The 21,441-nt window shown below is 47.4% G+C and overlaps 1 protein-coding gene across 1 annotated transcript in view; it reads left to right on the top strand.

Annotated features, from left to right (window-relative positions):
- NOX4 (NADPH oxidase 4) overlaps positions 1–21,441 on the top strand; it is a 137,716-nt gene that overhangs the window by 25,334 nt on the left and 90,941 nt on the right. Inside the window, exons 3-8 of the mRNA XM_056858931.1 lie at positions 2,729–2,839; positions 5,254–5,338; positions 9,705–9,802; positions 11,840–11,867; positions 16,469–16,541; positions 18,819–18,899. Coding sequence (XP_056714909.1) covers positions 2,729–2,839; positions 5,254–5,338; positions 9,705–9,802; positions 11,840–11,867; positions 16,469–16,541; positions 18,819–18,899 — 476 coding nt within the window. The remainder of the gene's footprint in view (positions 1–2,728; positions 2,840–5,253; positions 5,339–9,704; positions 9,803–11,839; positions 11,868–16,468; positions 16,542–18,818; positions 18,900–21,441) is intronic.

Genomic DNA, 21,441 nt, shown 5'->3' with positions numbered 1-21,441 from the left:
ACCTTGGGAAGTGATTGCTATGGACTTCATGACTGATCTCCCTCTCAGTGGGGGTAAAACTGTGTTGTGGGTTGTTACTGATTTGTTTTCTAAGCAAATACATTTGATTCCATGTGCAGGGATCCCCTCTGCTCAGAAACTGGCCCGCCTCTTCGTAACGCATATATTTCGTTTACATTCGTTTCCGCGTAAAATAATTTGTGACCGCGGAAGTGGTTTCGTTTCTAAGTTTTGGAAAGCTTTTCTCAAGTTGGTGGGGGTGGAACAGGGAATGTCTAGTGCATACCATCCTCAAACTGATGGTCAAACTGAACGTGTCAATGCTGTACTCGAATGTTATTTGCGTTGTTATGTTAACTACCACCAGGATAACTGGGTAGAACTCTTACCTTTAGCAGAATATGCCTACAATAATGCCATGCATCAATCCACAGGTTTTAGCCCGTTTTTCGCTGTGTATGGACAAGATTTCAGTCCCATCGTTCCTACAGATGATGTAGAGGGGGAGGGGAACCCCGACATTGCCTCCTGGGCACACGCCCTCCGTACCACTTGGCCCTGGCTCGTTAGCAACCTCGACCGGGCCAAACGTAAATACAAAGCGCAAGCTGACAAACATCGCTCCCCCGGGGGTGATCTGCAAGTGGGTGCTTTGGTTTACCTTTCCACCAAAAACCTCCGGTCCACCCAACCGTGCCATAAACTCAGCGCCAAATTCATTGGCCCTTTCCCCATTACTCGGGTCATAAACCCTGTCACAGTGGAACTGGCTCTCCCCAAATCTTTGAGGCGTGTGCATCCTGTTTTCCACATAAGCCTCCTCAAACCCCATGTTGCTTCTCCACGGTGGCATCCGGACCCACCGCCTGCGCAACCCATCATGGTGGGGGGGGAAGAACACTTCGAAGTCTCCAAGATCCTTGACTCCCGTATTCACCATGGTACTCTCCAGTATCTAGTTCGTTGGAAACATTTCCCCCCTGCCTATGACGAATGGGTGCGCGCACGGGATGTCTCCGCCCCCGACCTCGTCGACGCCTTTCACATTGCTTACCCGAACAGGCCAGCCCCCTTGCGAACTGGGAGGGGGCCTTGAGGGGAGCAGAATGTCAGGCTGCTATCTCGGTTTCGTTATTGCCTCTGTCTCTGTGCTGTATTGTCTGCCCCCCAAGGTCGCATGCCTAAGCCTAAGCCTGGGAACTCAGCTCCTGGGAAACTGTATTCCTGCGTGTAATCTCCCGCCTTTCCTGCCTTATAATATCTCCCAGCTAGTGAGCCTTTCATAGCTGTCATTTTATTCGTTTGCACTGTATGCCTATTTGATCAGTAAAATCCATCTGTTTGGACTCTATACGACTTTGTGGTGATTTCTGGTTCTGTGGGCCAAGGGCTGACAGAGGGCAATGAAGATGGTGAGGGGTCTGGAGACCAAGTCACACATGAACACATGAAGCTGCCTTATACTAAATCAGGCCCTTGGTCCATCACAGTCAGTATTGTCTACTCAGACCGGCAGCGGCTCTCCAGGGTCTCAGGCAGAGGTCCTTCACATCACCTACTAGCCTAGTCCCTTTAACTGGAGATGCCGGAGATTGAAGATGGGACCTTCTGCATGCCAAGCAGGTGCTCTACCACTGAGCCACGGTCCCTCCCCTAAGTCCTGTAAGGAAAGGTTGAAGGAGCTAGGTATGTTTAGCCTGGAGAGGAGACGACTGAGAGTCAATATGATAACCAGCTTCAAGTATTTGAAGGGCTGTCATAGAGACGATGGTGCCGAGTTGTTTTCTGTTGCCCCAGAAGGTTGGATCAGAACCAGCGGGGTATAAAAACCAACTCTCCTCCTCCTTCTTCTTCAGCAGCAGCTGCTGCCAAAGCATTTTTTTAAAAAAAAATCTGCACAGCCAATCAGAAGGGCAGCTGGACGAAAGCCCAACTGGCTTTCCCATTTTTTCAACACCACTTGGTGGGCACCAGGAAAGTTGTCAGTGGCTGCCGTGGTACCCACTTTCACCATGTTGGGGAGCTCTGTCCTAAAAGAGAGCATTTCCAATGCTGGAGAACTAGCGTGGTGAGAGCCAGCGTGGTGTAGTGGTTTGGAGCGGTGGAGTCTGATCTGGAGAACCGGGATTGATTCCCCACTCCTCCACATGAGCGGTGGAGGCTCATCTAGGGAACCGGATTGGTTTCCCCACTCCCACACAGGAAGCCAGCTGGGTGACCTTGGGCTAGTCTCGGCTCTCTTAGAGCTCTCTCAGCCCCACCTACCTCACGGGGGGTCGGTTGTGGGGAGGGGAAGGGAAGGTGATTGTAAGCTGGTTTGAGTTTCCCTTTAATTGGTAGAGGGTGAAAACGCATGGTCGCTTTATCCTCCATTAATCCCTGTTTTAACCAGGATCGAGTGCACATTAGGTGAAACGCTTGCGTTTGATCCTGGCTAAATTCTGGATGAAACGGGATTAAAGGAGGATAAAGCAACCATGCGTTTCCGCCCAAAGTCGGCATATAAAACCCAACACTACTACTACTACTACTACTACTACTACTACTACTACTACTACTGCTACTGCTACTACTACTTCCTCCTCCTCGCATTAGAAGAGCCTCGCTAGGTCAACTGTAGCTCATTAGCCGTGTACGGTGGCTCACTAGGGTCCCTCTTTGCCGGGAGATGGGGATTTCGTATTGGGGTTCCGGAGGCCTGATTCTAACCCTGGCTGTCTTTGTTCAGCTAGGATTGTGCCTCAGCAGAGCTTCGGCGTCTGTCCTCAACCTCAACTGCAGCCTCGTCCTTTTGCCCATGTGCCGGATTCTCCTGGCCTTCCTCCGAGGGTCTCAGAAGGTAAGAGGGAAGAACTGCAACAAGGAGAGCGAACGAAGAGGGAATGGATCGCTACGGATGGTGGATTCCCCTGTGGCGGTGGCTTTCAGCGCATGTCGAGGGCACATGGCTGCTGTCAGGCAGTTATTAGATCCTTCCCTTTGAAGGAATTAATGTGTTGCTGTCGTATCTCACTGTTCCTCCAGGCAGTGGTGATCGTTGCTTAATGAGAAGGAAGTTTTCGTTGTTCACTGTGTGTCAGTCTAGGACATGGGTTCTCAACAAGGGGGGAATTTCCCCCCGGAGGTAATTTTGGGGTTCCAGGGGAGAAATTGGGACCACTGTTCATTAAAGTGAGATGTCCTGTAGATTATGTACAACCTGTAAAACTGTAGTTAGTTTATTTTTTGAGTTAGACTATCTTGGGAAGGGGGGAATTATATTCTGAACAATGGTGAAAGGGGGGAATGGAGCAAAAAAGGTTGAGAACCACCGGCCTAGGAAGAACAGCTTTCATTATGCCTGCTCGAGAATTTGGGGTAATGGGCCCTTATCTGGTGCTTTACCATATAGCCCCCAATCTCTCTCCTTTTACCCCAAGGAGCTTATAAGAAAGGCCCTGCTGGATCAGACCAAGGCCCATCAAGTCCAGCTTGGGCTGGTATATATGCGAAGCACCTTCTTTTATGCGAGCCTCAAGCCTGTGATGCCGGTTAATGTTTGTGGGCGGGGGGAACGTTAAGCTGAAGGTCACTGGTTCATGGCGAAGTGGGAGTTTGACCCCAGGTCTCCCTGGGTCTCAGCTAGCATTCTGTTCATCATACTGTGTTGGCTCTTGAGATATCATGAAAAATCGCATAGCTGCGTGGTTGGGCATGGCTGAGCATACACTGCACACACAGATTATCAGCAGTGGCCGAAGGTAGTGGGAGAGCCAATGTGGTGTAATGGGTAGAATGTCGGACTTACTGTATGGCCGGAGAAAAGCCACTGTACTGCCAGAGAAAACTCTTACTGTAAATTTCCCCCCTCTAATATCCAGCCAGTACCTTTCCGTCCATGATTTAAAACCATTATTGCGGGTCCGATCCTCTGCTGCCAACAGGAACAGCTCCCTGCCCTCCTCTAAATGACAGCCCTTCAAACACTTACAGCAGGGGTGGGGAACCTTTTTTCTGCCAGGGGCCATTTGGATATTTATAACATCATTTGCGGGCCATACAAAATTATCAACTTAAAAATTAGCCAACCAAGCTCCAAGCAGGCAGCTGCCCCAGATGACACCCACCCCCCCAGGCATGGGCAAGCAGGCAGGCATCCAACCGGGAATACATTTATCCATGGCCTGGGTGGGAAAGGGTTAACACAGTTTCTTGGGCGGTCCTAGCAGCTCCATAGCTAAAAGACTTTTCTGCAAGGGGGGGGGGGAAAGGGTGCCTTTTCTCAGCAAAACAAACTCACATCTGCCTTGAATAGATGCTATTCCTGTCCATGGGAGGGGGGTGGATCACCAGTCTTAGATCCTTCTGAACTACAGATCTGTCAGGACCCACAAACGGCCAGACCAAATGGTTTCGCGGGCCTTAAATGGCCCCCGGGCCTGACGTTCCCCACCCCTGACTTACAGAGAGCAAACATATCCCCCCCTCTCTCTTCTTCTCCAGACTAAACATTCCCAACTCCCTCAGTCTGTCCTCGTAGGGCTTGGTCTCCAGGTCCCTGATCATCCTCGTCGCTCTCCTCTGCACCTGTTCGATTCTGTCCACATCCTTTTTCAAGCGAGGCCTCCAGAACTGCACACAATACTCCAGGTGTGGCCTGATCAATGCAGTGTACCGGGGGACTATGACATCTTGCGATTTGAAACCATTAAAATCGACATAAGAGTTTACACATGAACAGATGGAGCTGCCTTATACTGAATCAGACCCTTGGTCCATCGAAGTCATTATTGTCTATTCAGACCGGCAGCGGCTCTCCAGGGTCTCAGACAGGGGTCTTTCACATCACCTACTTGCCTAGTCCCTTTAACTGGAGGTGAAGGGGATTGCACCTGGGACCTTCTACATGCCAAGCGGATGCTCTACCACTGAGCCACGGCCCCTCTCCTTACGAATTTCAGGGTGCTGCGGCATAGAACCATGGTAGGCAGAGAGCCCATTTACCCCTACAAATCTATCCTGTGGTGCATGTTGGTGAGGTGGTTTGGGCCCTTGTAGTATTTTGTATGATGTAAACTAGGATTTGTAAGCCTTGGATGGGCCAGGCCAGCCTGATCTCATTAGACCTCAGAAGCTAAGCAGGGTCAGGTGTGGTTACTACTTAGATGGGAGACTACCCAGGAGAGGCAATGGCAAACCACCTCTGTTCACCTCTTGCTTCTCTTTTAGATAATAATTTAATTTTTTTATCCCCCACCCCCATCACTTCCCTAGGTGGCCAGCCGGAAAACGAGGAGGCTGTTGGATAAAAGCAAAACTTTCCACGTAACCTGCGGCATTACGATATGCATCTTTTCAGGTACGTTTCTCTCGCGCCAGGAACACTGACTCTTGCTGCGAAGCGCCTCGAACATTGTGAGCGATCTGAGGTTTTTCTCCAGCAGTACATGAGGGGGTAGTCTTGTTCCACACTTCCTCCTGTAAACCTGTGGGTGTGTTCTCTCGGATTTTTTCCCCTAATCTCTGGGAGGAGGCCTGTGTTCCGGTCCATTCTCCGTAGCGTTGTCTTCTCTACCTCATGAAAAGCATGCTGAACATTCGCCAGCGCCGTCGATATCCGATCGAGCACAGCCAATTTAAACGCAGAGGCGCAGATGCTGGTTCGGCACATATTGTTTAGCGCAGATTGTTCTGCCTGGCTGATGCCTGTCAGATATCGAGGAAATCCAGACTAATGAGTCTCTGTCTATTTCACTCCTTGGCCTCGGTTTAAAAGGCACAGTGGTAGCCATGCTATGAAGGCTTAATTTATACAGGATGCAATCCTATGTATAGCTCTTACATAGAATAGAATTCATAGAATCACAGAGTCGGAAGGGACCACCAGGGTCATCTAGTCCAACCCCCTGCACAATGCAGGCAATCTACAACTACCTCCCCCCCACACCCCCAGTGATCCCCACTCCATGTCCAGAAGATGGCTAAGATGCCCTCCCTCCCATCATCTGCTTACATGTGTAAGCTTTGCTTAAATAGATTTCTAGTATGTGCTGACCCATTTGGACTTTAACCTTAACATAACCAGTATTGATAGGTGCGTTGCTAGAATAAGAATATAAGGGTAACTGATTTTGGCTGATTTTAATGGAGGATTTAATGGCGGATTTTAAAATCATGCAAGTGATAAGTAGTCATCATGATGGCAGGTAGTCTATGAACTATAAGCTAATAATTTATGGATACCGCTGACTGCCAGAAAAACAAATCAGTGGGTTATAGATCAAATCAAGCCTGAACTGACCCTAGAAGCTAAAATGACTAAACTGAGGCATCGTATTTTGGTCACATTTTGAGAAGACAAGAGTCACTGGAAAAGACCATCATAATAGGAAAAGTTGAAGGCAGCAGGAAAAAAGGAAGACCCAATAAGAGATGGATTGACTCCATAAAGGAAGCCACGGCCCTCAATATGCAAGATCTGAGCAAGGCTGTCAAAGATAGGACATTTTTACCCATTATTGTGAGTCCTATCCTCTGCTGCCAACAAGAACAGCTCCCTGCCCTCCTCTAAGTGACAGCCCTTCAAACACTTCAAGAAAGCAATCATGTCCCCCCTCAACCTCCTCTGAACATTCCCCAGTCCCTCAGCCTTTCCTCGTAGGGCTTGGTCTCCAGGCCCCTGATCATCCTCATCACTCTCTCTCTCTTTTTAAAAGAGTTTTATTGTTAGAAAATACAAAGAAAAACAGAACATCATAATTAAACATGAAAAAAATACATAAATTACATAGGCCAAGGAAAAAACTAGAAACAAGACTACAAAGACCAAAGAGAGAAGCCCTGCATGAACTTCATTTGCTAACCCCAATGGGGGCATGAATACATTCAGTTAAATTATCTGCTCATTAAGACATAAAATATTGGTTTACCTAATTAAATTACTTATATTGCAGTCAGAGGTTTTCCCGAAATAAAGTAACAAATTATCCCACACCTTATTGAATTCTTCCTTCACCTTACAACCTTGAATTACTCTGATATTAGAAGTAATTTTTTTCCAAAATCATAAACATTTTTATTTTCTGTCGCCACCTGTCCAACGTAATATTTTCTGCCATTTTCCAATTTGCAGCATCAACCTTGCTGCTATAATCAAAAACTTACTAATGTTTTCTGTATACAATCCCCATTTTCATTCAAAAATAAATTCTAAAGAGGAATCTGCAATGTGGGTTCTATTTTTTCTTTGGTAATCGCCTCAATTTCCTTAAAAAAATTCTTTCCAAAATTTTTGTATAACTGGACAGTCCCACCACATATGAATATGGAGCACCCGCTCCATTCTGTCCACATCCTGTTTGAAGTGAGGCCTCCAGAACGGCACACTTCAAATTCTGCACCTATCTCTCGGCCAAGTAAATGCCCTAAGCCTGTGGAGCTTGGGCCTCAAGAGACCTCTTTGGGCAGAGGATCAGAACCGTGCAACATTGATCTCTGTGACTGGCTGGCAGCATGAAGCCTGTGGATTAGTCAGGCCAGACCGAAATACCAGCAGCCTTGTGTGGTCGACAGAGCAGCATCTTCTTCCTGCTGTGCTCCAGGCCATAGCCCTCTGCACATTAACTGTTGAGCCTGGGGTCCCTGCCCCAAGTCTAAATTTGAAAGAGGGGTCTTCCTTGGCTTGGCACTGTCAAACCGGTTGCAATCCCTGTTCTGCTGCCTACTGTCCAATTTTGGCTGGGTGCCCGCAGGGCAGAATCAGGTTCGTGGAAGAACCCACGAAAGGTAGAGCCACTACAGGCAACGATGGTCAGACTTGGGTTGTTTATGCATGGATGTTTTACCTGAGGTTCGTTGCTCGCTGGACCCACACTTTCCTGTTGGGAATCTCTGCACCAGCAGTCTCCAAGCTCAAATCAGTTTCCTGCCCCTTTAAATGCTGCTTTGTAATTGGCTTACTTTGTAGAGCTTACTGTGAGAGAAAATTCCTCTCCCAAAACCCAATTGCCAAATAAAAAGGCATTCTGAAAGGAGGGGGGAGAAATCCAAACCTCGTTTTTTAAAAGCTTTTCTTCTGCTCAGAAAGAGCTCCAAGGAAGCAGGAAGCATTTGAATCCCTGTCTCTTTACACACTGCTTTGTAACTGGCTATATGCTTTCTGTGAGAGAAATCAAGCTTGGGTATCCTGCGCTTTGCCTTATGTATGGGGATTTCACCCAGGCTGTGGTCAGGGGAGATGGAAGAATCTGGTTAACAGCGGGACGGGAAGTCCTGGGATTTGTGAGGGTTGGCAGCGAGGTCGTCTCTAAGGAACAACCGAGACAGACGGGGATGGGGGCGGGGCGAACATGAGTGAAAGTACCCATGGTTGAAAACACCCTTGGTTGAAGGAAAGCTGCAGAACCTTGGATAGCTCAGAGGTGGACAACTTGTTGCAGTAAGTACTGGAGTCCAGAACGAACTCTTAAATACTGGAGCAAGTTCAGATGGCTCTAGCCAGGATCTACCTTCCTAAGGCAAGAAGTGCTTCTCTAGGGGCCGGGTCCACATTGGTAGTCTGGCTCATCCGTGGGGCCCTTGGATCTCCCACCAGTCCTCTGGCATCTCCAGTGAGGAGGATTTGGTGATGGTGATAACCTTGGAGCAGGGATCCCCAACGTGACCATGGTGCTCACCCACACCTTTTCTGGTGCCCACCCAGTGCTTTTAGGAGGTGGGTGGGGCCAGGTAGGGCTTCTGCCCAGCGAGGCTTCTGATTGACTATTGGAGACTTGACTGTGCAGATTTTTTTAAAAAAATCTTGCTTTGACAGCAGCTCCACCACAGCCCAAGAATCTGTTACTGAAGTTACACCGTGGCAATCATTTTGTGGCTGTCTCCGCCTCCTTTGGCAGCCATTTTTTTGCTGCGCCCACCATGCCATGTCAGAATTCCAAATGTGCCCGCAGGCTCATAGGCTGGGGATCCCTGCCTTGGAGGCTACTGGGAGGACAGCTCCTCTGGGAGGTTTGGCCAAATCCTTGGGAAGAAGGCTGGACTATTGCCACTGGGTTTCAGGGTAAGAGGTGGTGGTACTCCCCCCACCTGTTTTTCCCTAAGTAGGGTTGTTGGCTTGGCCAATTATGTGCACCAGTGTCAAGGGCTGGGTTGGATAACTCCTTATCTGAATCTTGCTCTCTGGGAAGGGACATTGAGATACTTGCTAAGAAGACCTTGAGCAAATCACTACGTTTCGTATGTGATGTCATCGCATCGTGATGGTTCCAGTATTGTTAGACAGGATGAACATGTCCCCTCACTATACTTTCTGCACACCGTGCATAGATGTGTAAACCTCCATCATGTTCTCTCCCCCCTCTCTAACCCCTCATCTTTGTTTCATTTTGGTTTGAACTTGTGGCACTCATGGTTTGACTGTTGAATGGAGCCAGCATGGTGTAGTGGTTAAGAGCGGTGGACTCTAATCTGGAGAACAGGGTTTGATTCCCCACTCCACCACATGAGTGGCGGACTCTAATCTGGAGAACCGGGTTGGTTCCCCCACTCCTACACATAAGGCCATCTGGGTGACCTTGGGCTAGTCACAGTTCTCTCAGAACTCTCTCAGCTCCACCTGCCTCACAAGCTGTCTGTTGTGGGGGAGGGGAAGGTGATTGTAAGCCAGTTTGATTCTCCTTAAAAGGTAGAGAAAATTGACATATAAAAACCAACTCTTTCTTCTTCAGTGGTCCATGTTGCTGCTCACCTGGTGAATGCCTTGAACTTCTCTGTGCACTACAATGAGGAGTTTCTCGCTCTCAACGCTGCCAGCTTCCATGGCGAGGTGAGCAGGAGGATCTGTTTCCTTCTTCCATTAAAAAAAAATGTTCTTAGTGCTTGTGGGACCTTTATGGAAGCGCAGTTGGGTGCCTGCAGTCTTTGCGGGATCCATTGAGATTGGGCAAAGGGTAGGAACAGTGTTCTGGGTTCTGTCAAAGATGCCAGAAGTGCAAAGGAGCCATACAATTAAGCCATTGGCTAACTCATGTGACAACTATGCAGATTTGCCTTTTGCCTCTTCATTCATTTAGAAATGATGTAGGCTGCCTTTCCAGAGCTGTTTGAGGCAGGCTTAGAGTTGGTGCTTTCGGAAGAGGGAAAATGGAGTTATGTTTGGATAATTTGTGGGGTCAGAAGCACAACTTGGTTAATCCTGTACACACTCCCATTCCAGCTGCAATGTTCTTATTAGGCTTTATTGTATGAAGTAAAGTCATCATTCAGTGGAGAGCAGAGTCCTTTTTCTTTTTGGAAAGGGCACGATGTTTAGGAGTGACCTGCCTTCAAAGGTCAGGGTGAGCTCCCTGATCTGATGGGGGGAACCGTTTGGGAGCGGCTCTTTTTAGTGGCTGAATTTCTTGCTTTCTCATAATGTTTTATGCCCTCGCCAAATAAAGCCACTTGAGTAAGGAGAAAATCAATGCAAAAGCAGAATCCAGTGGCTGCAGAGGAGGAGCGGAAGGGGGTCCCTAACAGCGCCTTTTTGTGGGACGCAGGGGGTGGTTGGTTCCTCTTGGTCACCTGGCTCTGTGGCTAGGAGGGTTTTGCTCAAAGGGTTTTGCTTGTTGCCTTGGAGAGCTGCCAAACAGAAGAAAAGAGGGCCGCACCGAACCGAACGAAGACAAAAAACAGCTGTTGGTGCAAGGGAAAAGTATTTAATGAAACTGAATTAAAGTATTTAATTGAAACTGCCCCTACATGTTTCGCATACACTTCCTCAGAGGGATCTTTCTTAACTCAAACATCCCAAGCAAGCAAAGAAACATGTAGGGGCAATTTAAATATAGGTTGTGTATGCATGGATGTTTTACCTGAGGTTCGTTGCTTGCTGGACCCACACTTCCCTGTTGGGAATCTCTGCACCAGCAGTCTCCAAGCTCAAATCAAGTCCCTGCCCCTTTAAATGCTGCTTTGTAATTGGCTTACTTTGTAGAGCTTACTGTGAGGGAAAATTCCTCCCCCAAACCCAATTGCCAAATAAAAAAGCATTTTAAGAAGAAAAAACAAAAAATGGAGCAATCTGAAAGGAAGGAGACGGGAAAATCCAAGCCTCGGTTTTGAAAAGCCTTTCTTCTGCTCAGAAAGAGCTCAGGAGAAGCAGGAAGCATTTGAATCCCTGTCTCTTTACACGCTGCTTTGTAATTGGCTGTAATGCTTTCTGTGAGAGAAATGTCCCTCCCCCAAGCTTTGCCTTATGCGTAGGGATTTCACCCGGGTTGAGCTCAGGGGAGAGGGAAGAATCGGGTTAACAGAGGACCAGGAAGTCCCGGGATTTGTGAGGGTTGGCAGTGAGGCCATCTCTAATAGACGGCAAACTCATGCATAACTACAAGGAACAACCGAGACAAACAGGGGGTAAACATGAGAGAAAGTACCCATGCATTAAAGACCATTAAATACTTTTCCCTTGCACTAATTGCTGTTTTTTGTCTATGGCTTGTCTTTGGCTTTTCTTTTCTTTTTTGTCTTCGCCAATTTCCCTTTCTACGTTCAAATCCTTACTCAGTGGGGAAGTTTGCTGGGTGGCTTTGGGCCTAACAAGGGCCCAGCCTTCCTAACAAGACTGTTGTACACATAAAATGGACAAAGGGGGAATCATGTACATTGCCCTGAGCTCCTTGGGATTAAAATGGGATTAAAAATGCAGAATAGGTGCCAATCCTAAAGAGAATTACATCCATTTTAGCCCATTAGCTTCAATGGTGTTAGAAGACTTTAACTCTGTTTAGGATTGCTCCCAAATAAATTGGCTAAGAAAATGGAATTGTGATTCCTGCCAAAATGTATGAAAGAATTCATGCTCTCTTTGTCTGCTTCCTAGGATCCCAGGAAGCTGCTGTTTGCTACGGGTAAGTAATATTTCTACAAGGACGCTGCTCAGCTAAGTTGTCAGAGCTCTGTTTGTAAAATGGAAATTGACTATAATCTATTCTGCTTCAGAACTGGTGCCGCAGTTTTCTCTGGGAACAAAGTATGCCACTGGCAGCTGTTCCTTCTTTAAAATTAAAAAAAATGCCCAAGTTTTATTACAGTAACATGCATTCCGCTCCAAAACAATATCATGTACTTATTCCATCAGGAAGGATTTGCCAAATCTTAATTTCCCAAACGAAAGGTTTTATACTTTTTGCAATTCTTTTCTCCCACTCACACTACTCAATCTTATGCATGCTTACTGGGAAGCAGGGCCCATTGTGTTCAGCTGTGCTCACTCCCAGGTAAATGTAGGGGAGGGGCTGTGGCTTAGTGGTAGAGCATCTGCTTTGCAGGCAGAAGGTTCCAGGTCCAATCCCCGGCATCTCCAGTTGAAAGGACCAGATAGTCAGTGATGTAAAAGGCTTCTCCCTGAGACTTATAAGAACATAAGGAAAGCCATGATGGATCAGACCAAGGCCCATCAAGTCCAGCAGTTTGTTCTCACAGTGGCCAACCAGGTGCCTCTAGGAATCCCACAAACAAGACGACTGCAGCAGCACCATCCTGCCTGTGTTCCACAGCACCTCATATAATAGGCGTGCTCCTCTGATCCTGGAGAGAACAGGTATGCATCACAACTAGTATCCATTTTGACTAGTAGCCATGGATAGCCCTCTCCTCCATGAACATGTCTACTCCCCTCTTAAAGCCTTCCAAGTTGGCAGCCATCACCACATCCTGGGGCAGGGAGTTCCACAATTTAACTATGCGTTGTGTGAAAAATACTTCCTTTTATCTGTTTTGAATCTCTCACCCTCCAGCTTCAGCAGATGACCTCGCATTCTAGTATTATGGGAGAGGAAGAAAAACTCTCCCTGTCCACTCTCTCCAAACCATGCATAATTTTATAGACCTCGATCCTGTCTCCCCTCAGCCGCCTTCTTTCCAAGCTAAACAGCCCTAAGCGTCTTAACTGCTCCCCATAGCACAGTTGCTCTAGTCCCGTAATCATTTTGGTTGCTCTTTTCTGCACCTTCTCAAGCTCTGTAATGTCCTTTTTTAGGTGTGGTGTCCAGAACTGTAGACAGTATTCCAAGTGTGGTCTCACCATAGATTTGTACAAGGGCAGTATGATATCAGCAGTTTTATTCTCAATTCCTTGTCTAGTTATGGCCAGCATGGAATTTGCCTTTTTTACAGCAGCCGCACACTGGGTTGACATCTTCACTGAGCGATCCACTACCACCCCGAGATCCCTTTCTTGGTCTGCCACTGCATTGTAGTTGAGGTTCACACAATTTACTTATGATAGCTGTAGAGCTACCCTTAGCTTATATATTCAATTAGGGTTTTTAGTTTCTGATTGAACTGAACTCAGCGGAGGGGCAGCAAACCCCTGTAACATCTGGAGCATATTTTAAGCAAGAGGAAATCAATGTAGCACACACAAAAAACATCGGAAAGGAGTGACAAGATAGCTTTCTTTCCTCATGCTCTCTTACAATCCCCGTCCCTTGATATGAGGATGCCGTCATTTCCAAAAAATTTCCCTGCAGGAAAAATGCAGTTTTGTGGGTCAGAAGGAAGATTTGCTCTCTTAGCAGAGGTGGTTTGCCATTGCCTGCCTCTACGTCATGCCGCCGGTATTCCTTGGTGGTCTCCCATCCAAGTATTTGTCAGGTTCGAGGCTGAGAGTGTGGCTGAAATTGTCTAACCTGACTGGCAGCAGCTCTCTGCGGCCTCAGGCTGAGAAAGACCTTTCCCCAAACCTGCTGCTTAAGATCTTTTTCTACCTTGAGATGTCGAGGATCAAACTGGGAAGCTTCTGCATGCAAAATATCCTCTACAGCTGAGCCAGGTCGCCTTCCCACAGGTGGGGTTTTCAAGGCACGAGACGTTCAGGGGTGGTTTTGCCATTGCCTGCCTCCGCATCACACCCCTGGTATTCCTTGGAGGTCTCCCATCCAAATACTTGCCCGGGTCAAGGCTAAGAGTGTGTGACTGGCCCAAGGTCACCTAGCAAGTTTCCATGGCAGAGTGGGGATTCGAACCTGGCTCTCTCAGATCCTAGTCCGACACCTTCACCACTACATCATGCTGGCTGGTTGGCCACTGTGTGAAAAGACTGCTGGACTTGATGGGCCTTGGTCTGATCCAGCATGGCTTTTCTTATGTTCTTGGCTCTCAAGGCCCTTGAATTACATGGGGTTTACGTCTGAGTAGACCTGCTTGGGCTTGCTCCCGAAGTCTTCTCCAAGCGAAGGCTAGAAAGCCATGAATAAATTTGTCGCCATTGAGATGCAGGATGTGCAAGAGCCGTGCATCTTTCCTTTGGCTTTTCTCCCCCACCCTCCCCTCCCTGAGATTTTTCATTTCCTGGGCCACCAACCTTGATAGTTAAGTGCCAGTCAATTTTAAATGCCTCCCTGCTGTCAAGGCTAGATGCGGATTAGCGGTTTTCCCCGTTGAGCTCTAATGGATAGGCAGCAATTTTAGGGCAACACCGATCTGTTATTCAGGTTAATTCTAACGCCTTTTGTATTTCACAGTCAGCAAATGGCGTTTCATATGCCAGAGTTTCTTTTTCTTTGATGGACTTTCAGATCCATTTTGTTGGGGGTGGGGGGGAAGGAGAGGCAGTTTTCCTCTGCTTGCCCCGGTCAGCAGAATTTAAATTAAGACGCTTTGATGAGCTGCTGCATTGAAAGCTGGTGTCGTGTAGTAGCAAAGAATGTGATTGGCATGCCAGCAGGTGCTTGGTTCGAATCTTATCGTTTCTGGGGACTTGGGGCTGTCTGTAGCCCCAGTCTTCCATCTGCGTTATGGAAAGGATAAATGTCAAGCTATCGCAGTAATTGCAAAAATGTTTGCATTTTTTAAACATTTGTGTGCCAGTAAATTAGAATTATGAGAGCCAGCGTGGTTAAGGACCTGGGGAACCCAGGTTCGAATCCTCACTCCGCCATAGAAACTTGCTGGATGACCTTGGGCCAGTCACAAACTCTCATCCTCGACCCTGGCAAGTATTTTGGATGGGAGACCTCCAAGGAATACCAGGAGCGTGACGCAGAGGCAGTCAATGGCAAACCACCTCTGAACGTCTCTTGCCTTGAAAACCCTACAGGGTCGCTATAAGTCAGCTGTGACTTGAGGGCAACACACACACACAAATCAGAATTATGCATTGTACAAATGAGGGATTTGGCGGGGGGATCTCATTTCTGTACTCTCTCTCTTTCCCTCTTGTTTTTTCCACTTTGCCTCTCCTGGTAGTACCTGCAGTCTTTCTCTTTTCCTGCTCTTCCACCCACGTACTTCCCTCTTTGTGTTTCTCCCCCTGTCTTCAGCTTTCTCTCTTCCTGGCAGTCTCTCCACTTTCCTTCTGTCCCTCTCGCCTACCTACCTTGTTCTGCTCCCCCCCTCCAACAGCTCCTTTCCTTCCCCCCTCTCTCACGCTCACCTACCTTCAGCTATCCCTTTTTTGGCTCCTCCTCCCTCGAGTTTGATCTTCTCTTCCTCCTATTTCTTATCTTTTTCCAGTTTTTCCTACCCTCAACACTGTACCAACGCAAGGTTGGAAGTCTCAGCAATGTCGGTTGGGTTGCCTAGCAATAGGGTTGCTAGCTCTGGGTTGGGAAATACCTGGAAATTGCAGGGGTGGAGCCTGGGGAGGACGAGGTTTCGGGAGGGAAGCTGCCTCAGTGGGGGAGATCTCCAAGCCCCACCTGGAGGTTGGCTACCATTCCTAGCAACCTCCTGAATGGCCATCAAGATCTCTCAGTGTAGTCTTGTGAAATCTCAGCGGCATTCTTATGTTAAAGAAACAGATGCTGCTTCTCTTGTTTTAGTTTCTTGTTTCTTTTTTACATTACATGTTTTTTCTGCAAACCTGGAACTTCTCCCAGGCTTGTAGGAAAAAAAAACACATTCCCCATCTGTATGTGGCCCCATTGTGCAGATGTTTCGATCCACACTCTAAGCCATTGATTAGAATCAAATATAACCATTACAGAAATAACAGTGACATTGTAAGCTGAGTTATACTCTTCTAAGTCCATTGTAGTTAATTTTTTTTTTCAAGGCTTCATTTTTGCAGGATCATCCCCAGTATGTATTTCAGTAGTGAAGGAAGTATTTTTTCACACAACACATAGTTAAATTGTGGAACTTCCTGCCCCAGGATGTGGTGATGGCTGCCAACTTGGAAGGCTTGAAGAGGGGAGTGGACATGTTCCTGGAGGAGAGGGCTATCCATGGCTACTAGTCAAAATGGATACTAGTCGTGATGCATAACTATTCTCTCCAGGATCAGAGGAGCATGCATATTATATTAGGTGCTGTGAAACACAGGCAGGACAATACTGCTGCAGTTGTCTTGTTTGTGGTCTTCCTAGAGGTGCCTGGTTGGCCACTGTGTGAACAGACTGCTGTACCTGATGGACCTTGGCCTGATCCAGCATGGCTTTTCTTATGTTCTTATGTTTTTATGATAACAGACCATAATGTACAGTTAATGTACTTCTTTTTGTTTCAGTTCCTGGATTAACTGGAGTGGTTATGGTGCTGGTATTATTCCTAATGTCTACGGCGTCTACTTATGCCATTAGGTAAGATCTAGGCTGACCACTGTGCTAAACCTTCGTTCTTAAGTAATCAGGGCGTGAAGCAAACATTAAAAATCTTCTCCAGGCGGCAAAAGAAGGGAAAAGGGGAGAAACCAAAGGTGCAGAAAAAGAGCAACCAAAATGATTAAGAACCTTTTCTATGAGTTTGAGGCTTTTTAGTTGAGGGGGGAAATGACTGTGAGTAGACATTATAACATTTCATAACATTGTGCATGGAGTGGGGATCTAGTCTAACCCACTGCACAATGAAGGAAATTCACAACTACCTCCCCGCCACACCCCATAAGATGGCCAAGATGCCCTCCCTCTCAGGAACTGCCTAAGGTCAGCATTAAATCAGCATTGTATGATGACAGAGGAGGGTCAAAACAGATGGCCATGAATGGAAGAAGTCCACCAAGGGCTGCAAACTGCAATGACTAGATGGAGCCTCCATATTCAGAAGCAGTAACCCTCTGCTGGGGGGGGGCAGTAACGAGGAAAGGCTTTGGCCTTCAAGCCAAGGAAAGGCTATGGGCCTTCCAGGAAAGACTATGGGCCTTCCAGGAGCATCTGTTTAGCCACTGTGTGGTAGCTTCCAAGCTCCGATGAGATCAGGCAAGTCTGGGCTATGAATAGACCCACGTGTGTGTATGCATGTGTGTGTGTGTATGTTCGTGCATACATATACAAAGGTCTGCTTCTCATTATTCTTTCACCTCGTTAAAGGAGGGAGATGTGAATATATCCTATTCATGCCCAAGATTACACAGAGAAAGCCAAGCTAACCCAGAGTACAAGGAGTCAATGCAATGTAGAAGAAGAAGGAGAGTTGGTTTTTATACATTTCCCACAAGACTCAAGGCAAATTACAGAATATAAAACAACACAGACACCATGAGGCATTTGATAAACAGTGCAATAGGAGTAGGTTTTGCAGACTCAGAAAATGTGAGCATTAGGCGAAGTATACTATCAGCAATGCAGAAAGATGCTTTACAGAGGTAGAAGGCAATGCAGTAAAAGCAAGTCGATTCATACAGTAAGCATTGCAAGAGACTATGATCCTATTCCCTTACAAAAGCATCCTCCTGAACTGTTCCGTTGTGCCACATTTCCAATCCCTGTATAAAAATGCCCTCCTGAACATTTCTGTTTTGCACATTCTACTCAATGATAGAAGAAGAGTTGGTTTTTATACCCCCATTTTCTCTACCTTTATGGAGTCTCAAACCGGCTTACAATCACCTTCCCTTCCTCTCCCCACAACAGATACTCTGTGAGGTAGGTGGGGCTGAGAGAGTTCAGAGAGAACTATGACTGGCTCAAGGCTGGCTTCGTGTGGGGGAGTGGGGAATTGAACCCGGTTCTCCAGATTGGAGTCCACCACTCTTAGCCACTACACCATGCTGGCTCTGTGCTAGGTCATGGGACATAAAGGCTCAAATTCCCCCTCAGCCATTGTGACACCCAGAGTGACTTTAGGCCTGTGACTCTCTCAGGCTCACCTACCTCCCGGGGTGTTTTGAAGATAAAATGGAGGAGAGGAGAGCCGTTTGCCACTTTGAGCTCCTTGGACACAGGGCATGATTAAAAGAGAAAAGAAAAAAGGTAGATGTGGATGAGGGAGAATCATGCACACCCACGCCTACAGGGCCAGTGATGGTCTTCGCTCTGGCAAGCGAGAGACCCTGTTCCATCCCATTTCTACACCCAGTGTGGTGTAGTGGTTAAAAGCGGTGGTTTGGAGCAATGGACTCTAATTTGGACAACCGGGTTTGATTCCCCACTCCTCCACATGAGCGGCGGAGGTTAACCTGGTGAACTGGATTTGTTTCCCTACTCCTACACATGAAGCCAGCTGGGTGACCTTGGGATAGTCACAGCTCCCTTAGAGCTCACTCAGCCCCACCTACCTCACTCACAGGGTGACTGTTGTGGGGAGGGAAGGTGATTGTAAGCCGGTTTGATTCTTCCTTAAGTGGTAGAGAAAGTCGCCAGATAAAAACCAACTCTTCTCCTTCTTCTTCCTTCTTCCTATTTCTCCTTTTGCCTCTCTTTCCTTTTTTGCTCTTCTGTTCCAGTCCTCGAACAGCCCAGACGATGCTCTCTTTTGTACGATCTGCTTTGGGAATCAACAACATCTGTGTTTGCTTCGTGCTCAATCCAGAATTTGTTTTTAGTAGCTACTAAAAATACCGCCGACTCGGCACCCGCTGTTAAACAACAAATAAACCCCCTTTGATTGTCCAGCATTTAGCTGTCTTTCATTCTTTGCAGGATTTCCAACTATGACATCTTCTCGTACACCCACAACCTCTTTTTCGTCTTCTACTTGCTGCTGATGTTGCACGTTTCGGGGTAAGTCGACGGATGTTAGCGAGTCAACCACGGCCTGTTGTGAAAGCTACCAGTATGACAGCTGAAGGTCAGAATGGATGAGACGGAGGGTGGTCCAGGACTCAATCTTCCTGATGGCTTTTAAAGAGCAATTTCAGACACGTGGTAGTTAAATTTAACACACGTAGTTAAATGGTGGAACTTCCTGCCCCAGGATGTGGTGATGGCTGCCAACTTGGAAGGCTTTAAGTGGGGAGCGGACATGTTCATGGAGGAGAGGAGTATTCATGGCTACTCTTAAAAATAGATACTAGTCATGATGCATACCTATTTTCTCCAGGATCAGAGGAGCACGCCGAATATATTGGGTGCTGTGGAACACAGGCAGGATGGAGCTGCTGCAGTCATCTTGTTTGTGGGCTTCCTAGAGGCACCTGGTTGGCCACTGTGTGAACAGACTGCTGGACCTGATGGGCCTTGGTCTGATCCAGCAGGGCTTTTCTTACATTCTTATGTTTTTATGGTGTCCCTCCTTTGGATCTGAACCATGTTGCTTGGGGCGCGGGGAGGATGAACAGAGTTTAACCCTGTCCTTGCCTATCTTTTGAAAAGTTCGTAACAGTGCACGTCTCAGTTGGCACAGCCATGTGGATTGGGGGGGGGGATAGAAGAATTATATGCATTTTCTCCACTGCAGCATAGCTGGAATGGCCCTTTACAAATTGTTGGGAAGATCCGGGATGTGTGACCGTGGTCTTGGTATTTTCTTTCCTGACATTTCGCCAGCAGCTGTGGCAGGCATCTTCAGAGGAGTAACACTGAAGGACAGTGTCTCTCAGTGTCAAGTGTGTCGGAAGAGTAATATATAGTCAGAAAGGGGTTGGGTTGAGCTGAATCATTGTCCTGCAAAAAGTATCAAAGGTAATGTGCTATTACCTTTGATACTTTTTGCGGGACAATGATTCAGCTCAACCCAACCCCTTTCTGACTATATATTACTCTTCCGACACACTTGACACTGAGAGACACTGTCCTTCAGTGTTACTCCTCTGAAGATGCCTGCCACAGCTGCTGGCGAAACGTCAGGAAAGAAAATACCAAGACCACGGTCACACAGCCCGGATAACCTACAAGAACCGATGAACTCTGACCGTGAAAGCCTTCGACAATATGTTGGGAAGATCCTTGTCTTGTTCTTCCAGTGTCCCATCTGCCCTGAGAAAGCCCGTTTTGACTGTGAGAGCAGCAGTGGTTGGAGTGTGGAACTAAGTCACATGCTCAGGTTCAAATCCTCACTGGCCATGAAATTCATTGGGTGACTTTGGGACTGTAATTCTCTTTCCTAAGAACATAAGAAAAGCCATGCTGGATCAGACCAATGTTTTCTTATTGTGTGTGTGTTAAGTGCCGTCAAGTCGCTTCCGACTCATGGGGACCCTATGAATCAATGTCCTTTAAAATGTCCTATCTTTGACAGCCTTGCTCAGATCTTGCTAATTGAGGGCTGTGGCTTCCTTTATCGAGTCAATCCATCTCTTGTTGGGTCTTCCTCTTTCCTTATTATCTCTTTTCTTATTATCTCCTTGAATTACACCTGGTCTCCAGATTACAGATATCAGCTTCCTTGGAGACAATGGTGGTTTGGAAGGTGGGCTCAGTGGCATTCTGCGCTGCCCTGCCCATGCTGCACCCCCAAAATCTCCAGGAATTTCCCAACCCGGAGCTGGCAACCCTAAGGCCAGGATATCCTTGCCTTGAGAATCTAGTTTAAATTGGCTTGGCACGTAGTTGACCCTTCTCCTTCACCCTGTTCATCTTGGCATCTTTTTGGCCGCTGGGAAACATCCTTGAGCTTTCCTTCCTACGGGAGGGGCTGTGGCTCAGTGGTAGAGCCTCTGCTTGGCATGCAGAAGGTCCCCAGTTCAATCCCTGGTGTCTCCAGTTAAGCGGACTAGGCAAGCAGGTGATGTGAAAGACCTCTGCCTGAGACCCTGGAGAGCCACTGCCAGTCAGAGTAGACAATACTGACTTGGATGGAACAAGGGTCTGATTCAGTATAAGGCAGCTTCATGTGTTCATGTGTGTTCATGTGTCACGCATTCTATCCATCTTTTCAGCCCTCCTTTCTTGGATCTTCTCAAGCCAGAGCATAAGCTGTCATGCCTCTAAAAGTGGCACATTCTGGGGTGGGGAGTTTTGTGGGTGACCAATACTTGGTAGGAGCCCGAACGGCTGAGTTCTCCTCTGTATTTTGCCAACAGAAGCCATGCTGGCATCTCCCCAAAGGTATCATCCAGAGAGATGACTCAGCACAATGAGGGCTCCTGGAAACCTTTGGAGGCCGGGTCCTCAGCTGGTGTTAATTGCCTTCTTGCAGTTTGTTTCCTTGGGGCTTTGCCAGCTTGTTCTGCCTGGAGAGCCAGCCGGGACGATGACATTTGCGTCCTCCCCACGACAAGAGCCAGGTGGGCAAAGCATTGTCCAAATTGTCAGTCCTCGCTGGCTTTGTACTGCAGTCCAGAAATGCCATTTAGTCACAGAGACAAGGACCTCAAGAGGGACC

The sequence above is a fragment of the Euleptes europaea genome, chromosome 12 (genome assembly GCF_029931775.1).
Source record: "Euleptes europaea isolate rEulEur1 chromosome 12, rEulEur1.hap1, whole genome shotgun sequence".
Classification (NCBI taxonomy): Eukaryota; Metazoa; Chordata; class Lepidosauria; order Squamata; family Sphaerodactylidae; genus Euleptes; species Euleptes europaea.
The sequence above is the reverse complement of the archived record's forward strand: the minus strand, read 5'-3'. Positions and strand labels throughout refer to the sequence as shown.